Below are 17,620 nucleotides of genomic sequence, written 5' to 3'. Positions count from 1 at the left end.
GGTAGAGGCATCAGTGAGGATACGGCTGAGCTGCAGGGTCACTTTCTCCAGACTGCTTTCTGAGAATGGGGTACACTGGAGTAACACCTAGCAGAGACAGCAGCCAACGAGAGAATGGTGGTAAGACGTGAAACTGCTCTAGCTGCTAGGTATGTGTGGGGCCGTGAGGCACACCACTTGTTTTTAGGTCTGTCTATTTGTAAAATAAATGGTTAAAAGATGGTTAATTAAATGAAAATCGCCCTCTAGTTTTAAGTGATAGTTAAGTTTTACCTCTGCAACACTGGAACTTTCATATCTGACACATATTTAGTGCACAATCAGTATTCACTGAATCAGTGAAGAAATTTTTAAAAACTATTTTTAAATCTACAACATTTACTATTACATAGCTACAACAGTCAGATACAACATATATATAGAGCTATGGACAGAAAGATGTATAAAGAGGGTGAGATTCTGTCCCAGTCAGCCCCCTGATCCAACCACAGGAGCTAGTACCATATTTTGCACATAACATATGCTTAAACATGTTTACCTGAACAAAATTCAAGGTGTACACAATATGGTTTGTGAAAAACATATAATACATATGTGTGTATACATATTTATACACACACACATAAAATAGACAAATACATATGAAGAGTACCATGGTATGGATTTAATGTTGAATGCTTTTGTGTACAATTTGTTTCTTCCTCATTCCCACATACCCACAAATATACTCAGCAGATATTAACAAAAACATTTGAAAAATTTGAAAAAAAGTCACTTATCTGCTGCTTAATTCCTAAACGTATTTCGTAATATCTGGATGAGCCAGAAGGCAGTGCAATATATCTAAATGACAGCTAATGATTTCAATCCTTCCTTCAAAGAAAAAGGAAAGAAGAAAAACGTACTAAAGAAACTGAGAAAACTCTGATGTATTTTGGTTTTCCTTCATGCTATCGTAATGAAATGTTGTCCACTGCTAATGAGTAGGCTCTTTGTGTCTGCAAGTTTAAACTGTCTTCACTGCCAGGAAGGAGTCCATCCAACAAATCTGCCATAGTTAGTTAAAATTATAGCCATCATACTTGAAGAGCTTGCATTCAGAAACTTTTTACTCTGTCTTCTGTACAAACTGTGTTACAATATAAAATGTCAACATACTGATTATGAACTTGAATTATGTGAGGGATAAAATATGTATTTCAAAGAATACAAAAAGATAGGATCTAATCACCTACAGAATTAATACACATAAATTATACTTCCTATCACAATAACAAAACCAAAAATATTTCCACAGCAAAATCATCCAATAAAACATAATCTCACAATTTTCTAAAAGTAAGTGACTCTAAAGAGACTATTCCAACATTCAAGTTTTTCTGAAAATAACCACTTTTCTTTCATTTTAGGTTTGTTCAGCTTTGTTCCCAGCATTAGTATGAGAGTTCCTTGAGGGTAGATTTCTGTTCATCTCTTCCTATACAGTTAAGTTCAAAGCCTGGATCACAGTTTGCACTTAAGTATACTAAATGCAAAGTGAAAAATCTGCTCTCTGATCTCACTTTTGCAGTAAAATAAATTCAATTAGAAGCCAACAGAAACAAACACTGGCTGACACATGAAAGTCAGAAGCAACAGTGTCATTTTCATGGTTTTTATTCAAAATTCAAATTTTTGAATTAATTTCAATTTTTGAGATTTAGAAAATGTGGATTCTCTTCTACCTTTATAAATAATTTTATTTCTCCAAATGAATGCAGAAAAATAATCTTTAAAAGTAGTTTCAAAGTATCCATTATATTTCTCCCTCTTGCAAGATCTGTTTTTCCCTCTTTTAATGTAATTTATTGTTATCTAATATTTCTTGATTCCTTGTTATTTATCCCAATAATTTATAAACCAGTAGCCCCCAGCTTGAATTTCTGGAAATACAATTATAGTTCAACATAATCAGTAAATAGAAGCTAGCAATATACAATCAAAATGATAGGCATATACCCTAACAGCAAAGAGCAGTGTGATTAAGACATTCCTCACTTCTCAATTAGTGTTCCTTTATCTTGGATCAGTCTCCCAGACCACAGCTAGAAAACTACTATAATAATGGATTTACTTTATATTCATTTTAATTCTATATCAACTTTTGGACTGTAACAATGACTAAGTCCAGTCTAGTGTTTTAACTTCAGTCTTTCTTACGACTGTCATTAGCAAAAGCCTATAAATTGCAAAATTGATTCCTTTATCTTACCTCAAAGTCATACTGTTAATATATTTAAACACATACATTAATGAACTGAGGTGTTTCTGTACACCAAAATGCTTGGGTAAATACTTTCCTAGAGGAAATACTCCTTTGGTAGCCCAATAGCCACCAGCAAATAGGTCTTTCAAATATTTCATATACTGGGAGTCTTTCAAAATGAAGCACATGTGCATTCTGACTACTGGCATTAGCTATATTCAATACCACCAAAAATAAAAATTTCTGCTAGGTCCAAATTCAAAGTCAAATAATAGCATAGACTTCATTACCAATTACTTTTCTCCTAGAGAATTTTCTTCAGTCTAAAAGAAAAAGAATAAACAACCAAAGTTTCATTAGACATTTATCTTATACCCAAAAATATTCTACCACATGGTTAAGCTAGGGTCTGGACTCTGCTGGCTGTTATCTTACTATATCCAGCACATAACAAGTTTGTGGGGATTTTCACTATGTACCTAATTTACTTAGACAAACACCTTTTGTTACATATTGGTCTAAATATCATTTTTTTTTAAACTGGTCATACTATATAATAATAATTTGTTCTGTCTGTATACAATGTAACTGGAGTAACAGAAATACATCCTCTACAATGTAATTCTAGAAGTAATGTAAAGTACCTTATTATACAACTCAAAATGCTCCATCACCTTGACTAAGGTGAATTACAAAATCATTATATAATAATTTTTCCCCATAAGGGAATCTGCAGCTACCAAATTTCAATATTTGTCCCCAAAATCTTTATGAGACTATTCAAAAGAACTCATAGCATTTGGTCCATTAAGATTATCAAATTCATTTTATTTATTGGTAGTTGCTCTAATGAAGGCAAAACTGTCAGCTTTACAAATCATCTTAAGTGCAATAAAACACAGACACATACACACCCTGCCATATGAAATAACTTGAAAAAAAAGTTCACGGACTTTTTCCTATGAAGACTTCAGTTTCCATTTTAAGAACCCAAACCCTTGACAAATATTTAATTTTATATAAATTAAACACGATAAACCTTACCCTCAGAGTATATAAACATCTAGTCTCTAATTTTAAACATTCATGCAAAAGTCAGTTTAGAATACATATTCCCATGGAAGCAATGTTATAAAATTATTTCCAAATTAACTTATAAAAGATCATTTTGTGACACTAGCAGTGTTCTAAAATTGAGTGGTAATGATAATTGCCCAACTGTGCAATTCACTAAAATTACTGAATTTTACACTTAAAAGGACTATTATGTCATGGTATATAAATTATTCCTCAATAAAGCTGTCTTTTTAAAAAGCCCATCTAAATTAAGTATATAAATTTGTATATTTTTTCATATAGCAGTGACCTGTATTTCCATAAAACTATTAAGTTGAAACTGTTCTTTAAAAATCACTTAAGAAATATTAATTTGTTTATTAAAATCAATATAATAAATATATTTTGAATTCTAGCTTTGACTAGAGGTGAGCTTAATTAGAAGATTAGCAGAATGGTATCCCATTTTAAATAATTTATCAACAGCCTAATTCATTTCTCCCAGACCTTAGGTTACCCACAATTTTCAACTGTATTGATGACTCTGTATACAATACCTTTTTTAAAGAGTGCGGTTTAAAAAAAAATTAATAACAGGAGAAACAAGCTCCAAAGTGGCACCAGCTGCACATCCCTCTTTTCCTTGGCTACATTCTCCTCATCTCCAGGTACTTCCAGGAGGATGCCCATGGTGGGTGACAGAGAATGTTAATGATTCTTCTTAGACAGTGGCTTGGCTGAGCGGGGCCTCCATCCTTTCACTCAGCTGGCTGTACTCACAGTAGAAGTTGTCAGAAATTTGTCTGTTTAGTTCACTAATACATCCCACACTAACAGTACCTGGCAGTGCATTTTCCATTAAAATTTTGTTCTTTTTTTATCAAGCTGTCTTAAAGCACTGCCTAAATAAACAAATGCAACCTCAAGCAGGCTTCAGATACCTCAAAGTGTCCCTTTTCTTATTAGAAATAAATTGACCCCTTATTAAACCAGTTTCCGTTAATGCCAACTCTCAGATGGTGGAAAGAGGAAATGGAATAGGAGGCTGAAGGCAGAGAAAAAGGAGCTCTTCCTAAAATGCAAAAGGAGGCTTAGGAAACTAAAACCACTACTGGCTCACGTATAGTAACTTTTACAAGGAGAATTTTCCTTAAAGGCAAAATCAAAATGTACAAGCAGCAAGTTCAAGTTGACTAAAATGGTTATTTGAAATCCATGGTAATTTTAAACCAAACCATATTCAACATTTAAACCAAATAGTTATAATGAGCTTCTTATTCTTTTTCCAAGGGTAGAAATGTATATATTATAAGATTCTATAGAAAAACTCTCCAGTATACATGCTAACAGCAGATATACCACATCTTATGTTGCAGAAATAGGTAACTATAAGCAGAACTTCATTCCTTTCCTAGAGGACATTAGGGAAGTTCTAAAGATGCAAGTATATGGACTCTTCCAAAACTTTTAAATGTTGATGGCACCAGGACTTCATTGTGTCTATTTTCATTTCAAAACTTAATCCTTTCCTATTTGCTCATTTGCATAAAAAGCATTTCTCTTACTTTCACCTGCAACAATTTGTGATTTTGGATTTTCAAACTGAAGGAAAGAAATAGTGAAACTTCCCTGAGGTAGAGGGAAAATGCACGGGAATTTAAGATGAACAATTAATGATTAAAAAATAAAAATAAAAAAGAAGGTAGAGAAAGTGGAAAATAGAAAGTGGTACCCACTAATAACTCATGACACCCTGACATCATTAAAAACATGTTAGGAGAAGGTAAAGAAAGACAGTGGACATTTCAAATTAACTAGAAGGGAAGTAAAACAATACAGACAAAAAAATTATTAGAAAGCATTTTTTTTCTTAGCAAACATAGGCTTTCTTATTTTTCACTTCTAACTTTTCATGATCTATTTAATCCCAGTTGACCACAATCCACTGAGTTACTCTTCAATAAAAAAGCTCACCATGATCTTTACTTTATCTCAAGTCATGACTGAGACATATTACAAAAAAAAATGCTAGTTCATTCCTTGTTTTTTCATTGGTGTTTATGGTAACTCAACAAATTTGATCATATTACATAACTATGCCAGACTGTGGCTTTATAATTCTAAGTAAAATCTACTTTTTAAAACAATAATCCCTTATGAATAAAATAATGTAATCTATAATCTACAAATATGAATTTAAATTTACTAAAAAAATAATTTAATATAGACTTAAAAATCCACAGTTCATTTCTCTTACCATTCAGTAAACAAAACAACCAAATCCTCTTGATTGGCATAATGTTCCATGACTTCTTTCATTAATCTCACTTTTTGGCCCCCTCCAATACTATTAAATCTATCACCACCTTTCCATTCTTCTCCTCGTCCAAGGACCTATAAATGAAATTAACATTTCATTCCTGAGCAAAACTCCGATTATGATAGTATCATAAAAACTGGGAGTCATCAGCAACTTGTATGGTATTACATAGTAAGCACTGCTTAAACATTTTACTAAATCATGATGCTAGACAGAAAATAACGATGCCTAGGTCAGGTCATAATTCTTCAGTGTTATTCACCCATTAAATGCCATTTCCACATTTACCATTTCAAAAGTAGAGTCTAATTCAAGGAGGCTGGGAGCTGGGGGGCCCACAAAAAGTATCTCTCATAACTTATTTCTATCTGTTCAGACTAAAATGAAAAAGAAAATGAAGAAACCTTCCATAACACTTCAATCTGGCAGGAAATATGCATCCCGAACAATGAAAGCCACTGATGCTCGGTGACTCCCGGACACAGGGCCCTTGAGCCATCTTCCTACTGAGCCAAATGGTTTGTTCAGGTATACACAGAAGGCAGCATGCCAAATGTCACCGTCTTCACCTTAGAAATATTAAACTTACATTACCCTCAAAAGATTAAAAGTAATTTATCATTGCAAGAAATTGCCTGAGCATAATTCATCAGAGCTACCCTTGTAGCCATTCCCATCGCTGTTTTCCTTAGCCTCAGCAGCTGCCTCCTGACTTGGAAGTGCATGGTTACACTCCTGGCCTGGAGGAGGGAAGTGTATGTCCCCCTCCACCACATACAACTTGTATCTTAATTTCATCAAAACAAAGGCTCAAGTTCCAAGATAATGATCTACTAGGAGATTTATGAAATCAAATGGGAATGAAATTAAAAATAAATACAAAAAACAGTGGATAAAATAAATTTAGAGAACAAACATTATTAGTTCCAACTTTACTAAACACTGAGCCAAATATAAACCTGGCTGGCAAAGTCCATGGGGCTCCCACCCTCAGATCCTAAGCTCACTTCATCAATACCTATACTGAAGGTTGGGGGACAAATGCTGGCCAAGAAAATGCAGTGATGTGGATCTGGATTCATACTGGGTCTCGTCTAATAGAAGCATTAGGTCTTGTCCTAAAAAAATGACTTCCTCTGGCCCTGAGAGTTGTCACCCTACTGTCCTGTTCCATAATCCTTCTGCACTTGTCCAATACTGCAGTAATTCTAAGCCCAGCCTCATTGAGAGCATACTCTGTGAAGTGCATTATGTTAAGCTCTGCTCTCTATTTTCTTTCTACTGCATCAGTGTATCAAACTTTAGCCTGCATCAAAATCACACGGAAGGCTTGCTAAAACACAGACTTATGGATCCTACTCCCAGAGTTTGTGATTCAGTAGGTCTGATATGGGACCTGAGAATCTTCATTTCTAACTATTTCCCAGAAAATGCTGATGCTAGTGGTCTGAGGTCTACACTTTAAGAACCACTACATCTCATAATGGGAAGACAACAGAAGAATTAAAAACTCCCATCAGTCAAAAGGAGGCTGTGGTCTAAGATTTGACACTTTACAGCTACATACCCCAAGTCGTTTTCCTCACTCAAAAACAAAGAAGTATCTATCTTACCTGGTTTATGTAATCAATCAACAGCATACCATATATAAAGTCCCTAACACAGTACTTCACACATAAGAAACATTCCACACTCTCCCTAGTCTGAACCCTAAAGATTCCCATCATTGGATTTCAGATTATTTTACCTTGATTTTTCTGTTATTTCTAGGGTGCTTCCTATCACCCACTATATTTCTCCTCTAGCCTAACAAACTTCTAGCACATTTTTCATTTATCCTGTACTAAACATCTAGTTGCTAGCACTAGATCTCTTTTCAAGCAAAGATTAGCCTCTAGGAATTTGTTCTATATTGGCATCTGTACTTAGTCTTCCAGTGCTTATGTAACGAATACTGCCTTCTTTCTAGATTACATACTGGAACAGCTTAATTTCTCCCTAGGCAAAGCAATGTCTCCCTGTTCCCCCTTTTTTTTAAGTTTTGTGGGTTGTTTGGGGGATTTCTTTGTAAATGTGTGAAGTTTGTTCATTTATTTTCCTACCTGGGATACCTTCCCATTCTCCTCTTATTTGTAGAAAAGACCTGGCTGACAGATCCTCACTTCTATAAAGAAAATAAATGAGTAAATAAAAATAGGCCAGCTTTTCACAACTTAGTTTACTAGTCTTATCATATTCTCCAGATTTCCTCTGATCATTTATCAATGGGATACATCCCTGGAGACAAGTCTAAAATATTTTTATAATGTCCCCAAATTCCTCTAAAGCAAACAAATAGGAAAAGCAACTCTTAATAATGGACAGAAAAGGTATACCCTTCCCAGTGATGTTTCCAATTCTCTGTATGCAAAGAAACTATAAAGACACGTCCATTACAGAAAAAAATTCTTCAAAGAAAAAAATTACTGTCAAATCTTCATAATGTTTTGCTTGTATATGACACCCCAAAAAGAAACATAAATACATACAATTTCTGTTGTTTTATAGAAAAATGTTTATACAAAGCATTAGCAAATATTAAAAATTATTACCTTAGTGGCAGAATATTAAAAAAGCCAAAATATATCTTTAAATCAATCAAGTATGTATATGTAAACCAATAGCAATTATGTAACCAAACTTCATTGTCCTTCTATGGACTGAAGATCATGTTGCTGTTGTTATTGTTACGAAAAATGTACTTTCGGCACATATTCTAACATCTCTATGAATTAAAAGTATACTGTACCTTCACAGTATAATTGAAGTATTTGGCTGACTGCATAAATCGATGGAATCCATCACTTTCTTTTGTTGCTACAGTTATGACTAATAATTTATCTGCAAAGACAGACAGGAATAACGGTAAGATGGTTTACCAAGAGGCTAAAAGCTCCCACTTTACAACTCACTATAAGTGATTAGCATCCTCATTAAACCCATGGGAATGCTCTGGCTTGTTAATCTTCATAAGGCTAAACAAAGAATTGTTGATAAACAGGCAATTCAAAGTGGTTATAGTACAGCCAAATGAGCCATCAAATGAATTATTTTAACAGTAAGAAAGTGCATGAACATTTAAGGAAAGCCATGCCCTCAAAAAAGAATTTCAACACTAGGAGAAATACTCCCATAAAAATACAAAAAGCTTTTATCTGTAAAGACTGAGGTTCTCCTAGACATTATCTAATCAACCAGCTTCACTGTTGCCTATTAAGTCACCACGATTTATTACACACAATGGTGAGACCTGAACTGCATTACATTCATCAAAACGCCAACACATACAAATCAAGGACCCAATTATGAGACTGATCCTATTTCTTAAAAACAAATTTTGATGAATTGGGATCAAATAATTTACAAAAAGAATCTCAGCTTTTTCCCCTATTGATGAATTTTCGTAATTAAAAGTCTTAAAAGGCACAACATTGACATCACTTTCAGTGCTTTATAATGAATAAAGGAACCAAAATCATCACTGCCATAGTAAATACACAGCTTTTAGTCATCATTTTATAAAGGGCTATTATTTTCAATCCAACACAATACCACTTTTTAGTAGAAGTAGGTAAATTTAAGGAATCATTTCAAAATATCTATAAAATAGTAAAGAAAATGCTTATCAGGAAAAGACAGGTTGGAAAATGCATAAGAGTAACAAGTGCATCAGGAAATGTCAACAGGGCTGGGACTTTTTTTTTAACCTGAAGATACAGAGGACCCATGGATTAAGAAAATAAAATCAACACCCTTTTAAAATTCTACACATTGCCCTCAACAAAGATCCAGGCGCTGCTACAGCTGTAGCTGCATTCATCCCACTGGTTCCTGGACTTGCCATGGGAATGAACAAGGAGTTATCTAAGCTGTCCTCTGCATACAGTAAAACAACAAATTTGACTGGATCTATACTGTTGGAACTCAACCAAGAATTAGAAGTGCAAGTTGTAGTGCTCCAAAATCTTACAATTACAGACTATCTACTGTTAAAAGAACATATGGGATGTGAACAGTTCCCAGGAATGGGTTGTTTTAATTTGTCTGATTTCTCTCAGACTGTTCAAGTACAGTTGGATAATATCCATAATATCATAGATAAATTTTCACAAATGCCTAGGATGCCTAACTGGTTTTCTTGGTTTCACTGGAGATGGCTGGTAATTATAGATCTGCTTTGGTTATGTAACTGTATTCCTATTATGTTAAGGTGTGTGCGCAATTTAATTAGTAGCTTAAAAACTATACATGCTTAAGTTTCTCTACAAGAAGATACGTCAAAGAAATAATCAATCTTCCCATGTTTTCTTACGCCTGCTACTTCTATAGCTTTTCTTCTTCCTTCCTAATTACAACTCTTAAATAGAATTCGTGCCTCATATCGAATTTACCGAGTATCATAATTCCCCCAAGTGGTAAAGATACCTCAAGACAAATGCTGGGCATGGAAGCCACAGGGCATAAATCTGCAAAGAAGTAAAAAGCTAACCTTTTCAAACAATATGGCCTCTCTCTCACTTACCAACTTAACATTTCCCTGTATGGCCCCAGAAGATGACTGGTTAGCCAGAGATGGGTAAGATTCCTCAAGGGAGGAACAACCTAAGACAGGCACAGTCGCAGGGGGGCCATCAGGTGAGAATTGGGGATCAACAGAGGTGAGGCTTAAAACCTCACCCCCGCTGTTTTGAGAGAAATCTTCTGCATCCGTGGATGTTTTATTGCCCTTGTCTAGCTTGGATTAACACATAGTCTACAGGCACACACCTGATCATCTACAATTGCTCTCTTACAACACTAAACTATGTTTTCTACCTTTATCTTGCATCTACCTACCACCTCAGCATCTTATTAAAAATAGTAATAATAATAATAATAATAATAATAATAATAATAATAATAATAAAGAGAGAAATGTGGGATCCACATATAAATCAAGTATAAAAATCAAACGAATATTCATATTTGACCTGATTGTTTATAGTTCATAATGCGTGATCAAAACCGAAAGTTTCTGTGATGACTGCCCTTGTACTGTTCACCACGTAACAACTTATTCACTATGTAAGAATTTGTTCACCATGTAAGAACTTGTTCGTTATGCTTCAGAAGATTGGAGACTGATGAGAATTAGGCTTGGGGTGGATTAATGATTGTGCATTGAGCATTGACTCCCCTATATAGAATTTTATTGTTGTTAACAACCATTTGATCAATAAATATGAGATATGCCCTCTCAAAAAAAAAAAATTCTACGCATTGCACGGTATCATTTGATTCTTGCCCATTATCAATAAGAAAAAGTTCAGAAGGTGTTAAGTGTCTACTGAATAATAGATAGATCATCAGAAATAGCATTAATGAATTATAGGACTAAATTGGAAGTTATATATAAATCAAAGTAGTTCTTCAAATTTTGAAAATAACTACACAGTAAAATAAGTGCAATACACATAAAGAAATAATAAATTTAAACATTCATTAGTCAAACAAAAAAAGGAAAACAGTTCTATGAACATAGATATTAATATACATAAATCATTTTCATAAAGTGTCAGGTCCCATTTAAACATAAAAAAAGAGTACTTTTTCAGTTAGTTATCCTTTTTTAAAAAAATTATTTCATTTGTAAAGTTCCAAAAGTTTCAAATTTTGACATTACCATTCACAATAAATTTCAAGATAGGGAATACTAGATTTTATTTTATAAGACTAAAGAGCTTTATTTTAAAGTCTCTGAAAAAAATGTCTGCATTTAAAGACTTACTTAACTTTTTCTACATAAATCTTAAGAACAAGCAGAGGTTTAAATTTTGACTAGATGGGTTTTTGAACTTATCATTTCCAGTATAAAATTAAAGTCAAGGATTTCATCACCTTTAATAGGAAAAGTAATGTTGGCCAGACCCTTGCACAGACAGAAATGTTACCAAATCCAATGACTCAGAAGGCAAAACTAAAAATGTATAGTCTGACTGTGTCTGGAAATCCTATGCCAAGTAAGGATTCCTGTTTCAGCACTTCTGCTCTTTACAAAAAACCAAATAAGTAAGTAATTTGGTTAAAGGGAGGGAATGTTATTGATATCATATATAAACATGTTTCCCCTTACCTGCTATTCAGTGTCATTACAGTGACAAGAAATAAATCTTATTCAATTGAAGGAAGTAAAAGAAGGAAGTGCTGATAGGTCACAAGCACAACCATTTAAGAGCCCAATTTGTTCATCACTGATGAAGAATGTTTGGCCAAAAAAGTTAACCTAAGTTTGATACACCTGTTAGCTTTCTCTAAAATTTACACTACAAATTTACCAAAAATATAAGGACAACAGACAAAGGAATCAAAGGCAGACGGAAAAACGGGAAGGAAAACTGTTACAGTACATTAACAGAATTAAGAGACAATTCAAGCAAATGCAAATCATGGACTTCAGCTGGCTACTGATTTGAAAAACTAAATGCAAAAGGTTTTTCTGAGAATACTAGGAAAATTGGAATGCTAATTGGATATTTGTTGATATTCAGAAATTACTGAAATTTTTAGCATGCTAATGGTATTGAATTTTTTTTAAAGAGTCTTATAATTTAAAGACATAAATCTAAAGGATTTACCCAATGAAAAGTATAGTGTTTGTGACTTGTAAAGTTACTTGGGATAGACAGGAGGCAACAGAGGAGGATAAAAATTAAACAAGACTGGCCATATGTGATGACTTTTGGATTCCTTTTGTTTACATTTGGAAATTACAATTAAAAAAAGAAAGCTCAACTTTATACACAATCCCTAAACCTCCAATCTGAAAAATGACAGAAAAATATTTAGTGTAAAACTTAACAGTCTGAATCATCTAAGTAAAAGATGAAACAGCAGAAATTTCCCAACCAAATTATAATTTAACAACTATAAGTAGTGCCTTACCCAATCTACCCACCACAACCAAAATGATAAAGGGAGATGATTGAGGAAATAGACTTGAATAAAAGGCACTCATCAACCACTACAAACCAGTTTACAATGGTGTCAAAAAGGCAAATGGAAGCTCAACTGGATCCAAATGTAACCTCTATAACCACTGTCTGACTCTATTAGAAATAGACAAATATAATTTGCATGAACAAAAAACATGTAATACATCCGCAGAATGTGGTAGAATACAACCACCACTTGCCAATGAAAATCACATCATAGCAAAAGCAAAACAAAACAACAAACAAAAAAACTTCTGTAATCATCTTTACAAAGTTCCTCAAAACACCTATCACTATAGTAAGATGTAATAAATATTGCAGTGGCTAAATATTTAGCTCTCTACAAAAATTCAAATGAATATGAAAATTTCTCCAAGAATCAAGAATTCTTTAGAAAGGCCAAGACATCCAATGTTCTCTTTTTTTAATGCACTTATAATTCTGGAAGGGGAGAAGGGGTGCAATACATAGCCATTTCTTTCTCCACACAGTTGCTGATGTAAAAGCAAAAATTTATCATTAATTAATGATTTTTCTTTTCAAAATCAAACCATAGGTTTAAAAAAACAGAGTTTTTTGCTATTAAGTCCTGTTTCCAATGCAAAATCAGAACATAAAATCCATCTGAAATTCACCATCTTAATGACAGACATCACATTAAGTAACTCAGCACGAACCCAGCTGCCTTTGATCCCATGACTGAGAGATAAACCTCCTATTTTCCCAAGAAACTTTCCCCAGGCAAACAGGTTCTTCATTTTAAATTTGCAAATATCAAGAAAAATAATTCTACCATATTGTGAGTACACTATTCTCACTTTGCAGCTAACCAGACATGTCCTTAATTTGTAAAAATCAGTAGTAGCTCTCAACTTTCTACTTAAGGCACATGTATGTATTCTTCCTAATGGTCAGCATATTGCAGGGGCCAGAAAAGTTTTACTGTAAAAGTCTGAATGGGCTTTGCGGTCACATAAACCTCTGTCACAGAATTTCTTTTTTCTTTTTTTCTTTTAAATGCTTAAAAAAAATTTTTTTTTCATTTCTGGCTGCCTATAAAAAAAACAGCCATAAGCCAGATTTGGCCTAGAGGGCATAGGTTGCCACTATGGTTGACAATATGAATCTGAAGCCAAACTACCTGGACTCAAACTCCAGCTCCACCATTTATTATTTGCTAGAAATTGGTCAGTTACTTAAACTCTGTGTCTCATCTAAAATATGTGTGTAATTATAGCACCTATGTGATAGGTTTGCTGTGAGAGTTAAATTAGGTAATATATACAAAGTGGCTGACATACTGTAGGTTTTATACATTGGATAGTATTGGATAGGAGATTCCTTACTATTTTCATTCAGTAAATGTACGGATAAGGCAAGTTGTAGTTGTGCAAATGTCAGCAGGTTTTAACACCATCTCTTTCTCTACTGAAGAATGTAGTATCTCTTCACCTCAAGGGCTTATGATGCAAGTATGGTAAAATGTGTGTGTGTGTGGTGTGTGTGTGCACACACACACCACACACACACACACACACACACACCACACACACATATATACACATATACATATATAAATTATATAAATACATATTTATCTATTTGAGTATATATATATATATATACACACACACACACTTCAAATTGAAGCTGTTCATTCTAATAATTTAGCAAGAAAATATTAAATACACCTTCTCAAATCTTCACATTTATCTCCAACTGTAAGCAAGCTATAACATTAACTCAAATTATGATGATCACTAGCCTAGGCTCCTGCAATGGCCTCCTAAACCCACTTAACCCACCTCAATCATCTCTCTACAAAGCAGCCAGAGTGATCTTTCCAAACACTTAGACATCTGATTATGTCATCCCACTGCTAAACACCCTTAAATAGCTTTAGGATGGTAGCATAGCTCCATGAACTCAATTGGTCCTTAAATACCTCTATCCTCTCTAATCTCATACATACCTCTCTCCCTTTTGCTCTCTATGCTCTAACCACACTGACCTTTTTTGATTCTCCAACAGTGCCTGCTCTCTCCCACCAAAAGAGAAGAGATTATGCAAGACCATTATCTAATGTCCCTCCTGATATCTTGACGTTGCCACTGCCTATTCAAATTTGAGATTCTTACACATACGTCATTTCCTCAGAGAGACCTTCCCTGACCCACTAGAATAGGTTAATACCCATTATATATTTTTACTGAACTCTCAACTTCTCTTTCAGGGCACTTAACACAAATTGTAATAGTATATAAATTTGTATGATTATTATTTGAAATTAAAGTCTCTCTCCCCAACCAGACTATAAATACCAGAAAGGCAGGATGCCTTCTGCTCAACACAACACCTCCATTGCCTATCGCAGTGTTTAGTAAATAGGTTCTTAATAAACAGTTGTTAAATGAGTGGATTCAGGGACAGGTGATGTTATGCTTCATGTTTACGTGTGTAGATAATAATCTGTTCTCAACAAAATACCTTTGCAGTTAGCTTTATTAACTCCAATTCACAGATGAAGAAAGGAAGCCTTAAATAGGATAAGTAACTTACTCTATCACCCAACAAGTTACTAGCAAGGCCAGAAGTAGAAATTCAGCTATTCTCCAAAGTTCATTTCTTTCCAATATTTCATGTGACCTCACTTGGCAGTGAGAAGTCAGTCAAGGGGCTAGAAGCAAACTGAGTTCTATGACATGTGCAGAAAAGAGACAGCATAGCAAACCTGAGATTTCTATTCCTAAGACCTGCTTGCTGCATTTATCCTTAGCTGGCACTGTAAAGCTGTCTTTGGGGTGGGGCAAGGCAGACATGGAGGGGGTGTTCTACCATTCCCAGGTAAGAATGTGTCTAAATTGTACAAAAATGTATTTAATGCTTTCCTTCTAGATGTTTGGGATTTTGGTAAGGAGGTTGCCTATGTGACCAGACCCTAATAAAAACCTTGGACACAATCTCTAATGAGCTTTCCTGATAAATAATTTTCACATATGTTGTCATGATTCATTGCTGGGGAATCAGGCTATGCCTGTCTATGTGTCCCTGTTTGAATCTGTGTCTGGTTTCCCTGGACTTGATTCATGTGCCTTTTCTCTTTAATGATTTTGCCTGTATCTTCTCACAATAACAAATCATAGCTTCAGTGATAAATACTAAATCCTGAGTCCTCCTAGTTAATGGTTAAACCTGAGGATGGAGGGGTTTGGGGGTGCCTGAACCATTATGCTTCTAGCTACAGTCAGCAAGTCTTCATCTGAAAGAGGCACTATGGACCTAACTGGTTATGTGTCTGATATGGGCTGGGTATGAGGTACTGGGCTGAGAGGCCAGGCTAGAGATACAGAAGATTCTCCAAATAGAGTCCAGGAAAGAAGCAATTGGTCCCTAAGACAATCATACCCTGTTCCTTCACTAAGAGTCATTTAATTTTAACATAAACTGTGACCTTGTGGACCAATCTAGCATGTCCTACTTCTTTTACAGAGGGGAAACCAAGACGTACAGAAAACAAGACTTGTCCAGGATCCTACAACTAGGTGGTGATAACCAACTTAGGGCTGGAACTCAGGATTCCCAATGACTAAAAATATGGTGTTCCTAGGTCATATTGCACAATTTTGTTGCTTTGTTAAGGGCTGAGTCACCTGAACACCATGACAAATAAACTGAGTCATGGAGTCTAAGTGACAAGGGAAAGCGTTTCATTTAGTGAAATCGTTAAAAGGAATTCAAAACAAAAATGTCTTAAGGAAAATTCATGCCACAATTTCAATATGGAAAAACCTAAAAAAGGATGTGTCAAAGAGACATCAGAGGATTCCTTACCATTTTTGTAAGAAAGGGGTTTGAAGAAAGGAATGTTTGAAGAAAAAAAAGTTTATGGCATCCAACCACTGAAGTTACACAGGGAAAATCTTCACACATATTAGCATTCGGATGGGTGCATGACCTTCCACAGCCCACCCTGGACAGCAGACAGCAAATTAAGAGTTGTGCTGTGAGGTGGGGGAAGGTATTTTGTAGGTGACAAACCATCCCAGTCTGCACAGGACTGAGGGGCTTCCCAGAACACGGGGCTTTCAGTTTTAAAACTTGGAAAGTTCCGGGCAAACCAGGACAAGGTGGACTCCCTAGCAATATGGGACTAGAGAGAGTGAGTATTGCCAGTTATATACAAAAGACTGGGTGACAAATGATCCAGGAGACAAGGAGTAGGATGGCATTCTGCTAAGGATAAACTCTTCTAGAACCAGAAGGTCAACCAACAACAGATACCAAGTGAAGCAGGATCAGATCATGATTTCCAGAGGCCCTAGGCACCTGAAAGGTCAATGTGGACTAAGAACACCTCTGTCCTGTATAAATACTTTGAATCATAATATATATTTCTAAACTTGATTTCAAATTTTAAAAGTTTGTAGACATGCTAAAGTTATTACCTTTTTTTAGTTTTCTTTTGGGGTTCCCATATTTACTAATGATACATGCACATGTTTAGTTTGTCTGCTGTATGACCTAGTACTGAAAATGGAAGACTACCTAGAGAGAAAGCAGGAAGATGGTCAGGGAGGAGGTTTTAAGTTCACTCCTCTCATAAACATACCAAAGTGACAGCTACATATGTACAAGTAACTGAAGATGACTTGAATAGTGGCAAAACAGTTCTTCCACAGCTAAAGAATAAGGAGAAGGCCACATTGCAAAAGGCAACAGGCACAGATGTGATACAACCTCCCCACTCAATGCAGCAAACTAAGAGTGGGAGGGATGCAACAGGCACAGAGGAGCAGAGGGATCAGGTCCCACACTGAGTACCCCTGGCCCTGCAGAAGACCAGCTCCCAAACATCCGGCTTTGAAAATCAGCAGGACTTAACTCTAGGAGCTTTGAAAATCAAAGGGATTTATCTCCAGGAGAGCAGAGGGTTATGGGAAACCAAGTCTCTGATCTTAAAGGGCTGATACCCAGCATAGAAGCAGCAGT

General features: G+C 35.0%; 1 protein-coding gene across 2 annotated transcripts in view; it reads right to left on the bottom strand.

Moving 5' to 3' along the window:
- Positions 1–17,620, bottom strand: part of PLOD2 (procollagen-lysine,2-oxoglutarate 5-dioxygenase 2) — an 84,132-nt gene that overhangs the window by 45,552 nt on the left and 20,960 nt on the right. For both annotated transcript variants that reach the window (XM_073232239.1, XM_073232240.1), the window contains exons 2-3: positions 8,410–8,501; positions 5,559–5,695 (exon numbers count right to left, since the gene is read on the bottom strand). In XM_073232239.1, the coding sequence (XP_073088340.1) occupies positions 5,559–5,695; positions 8,410–8,501 (229 nt within the window). The remainder of the gene's footprint in view (positions 1–5,558; positions 5,696–8,409; positions 8,502–17,620) is intronic.

This window comes from Manis javanica, chromosome 3 (genome assembly GCF_040802235.1).
Source record: "Manis javanica isolate MJ-LG chromosome 3, MJ_LKY, whole genome shotgun sequence".
In the NCBI taxonomy this organism is placed as follows: Eukaryota; Metazoa; Chordata; class Mammalia; order Pholidota; family Manidae; genus Manis; species Manis javanica.
Note: the sequence above shows the minus strand (reverse complement) of the source record. Positions and strands in the feature narration are given on the sequence as shown.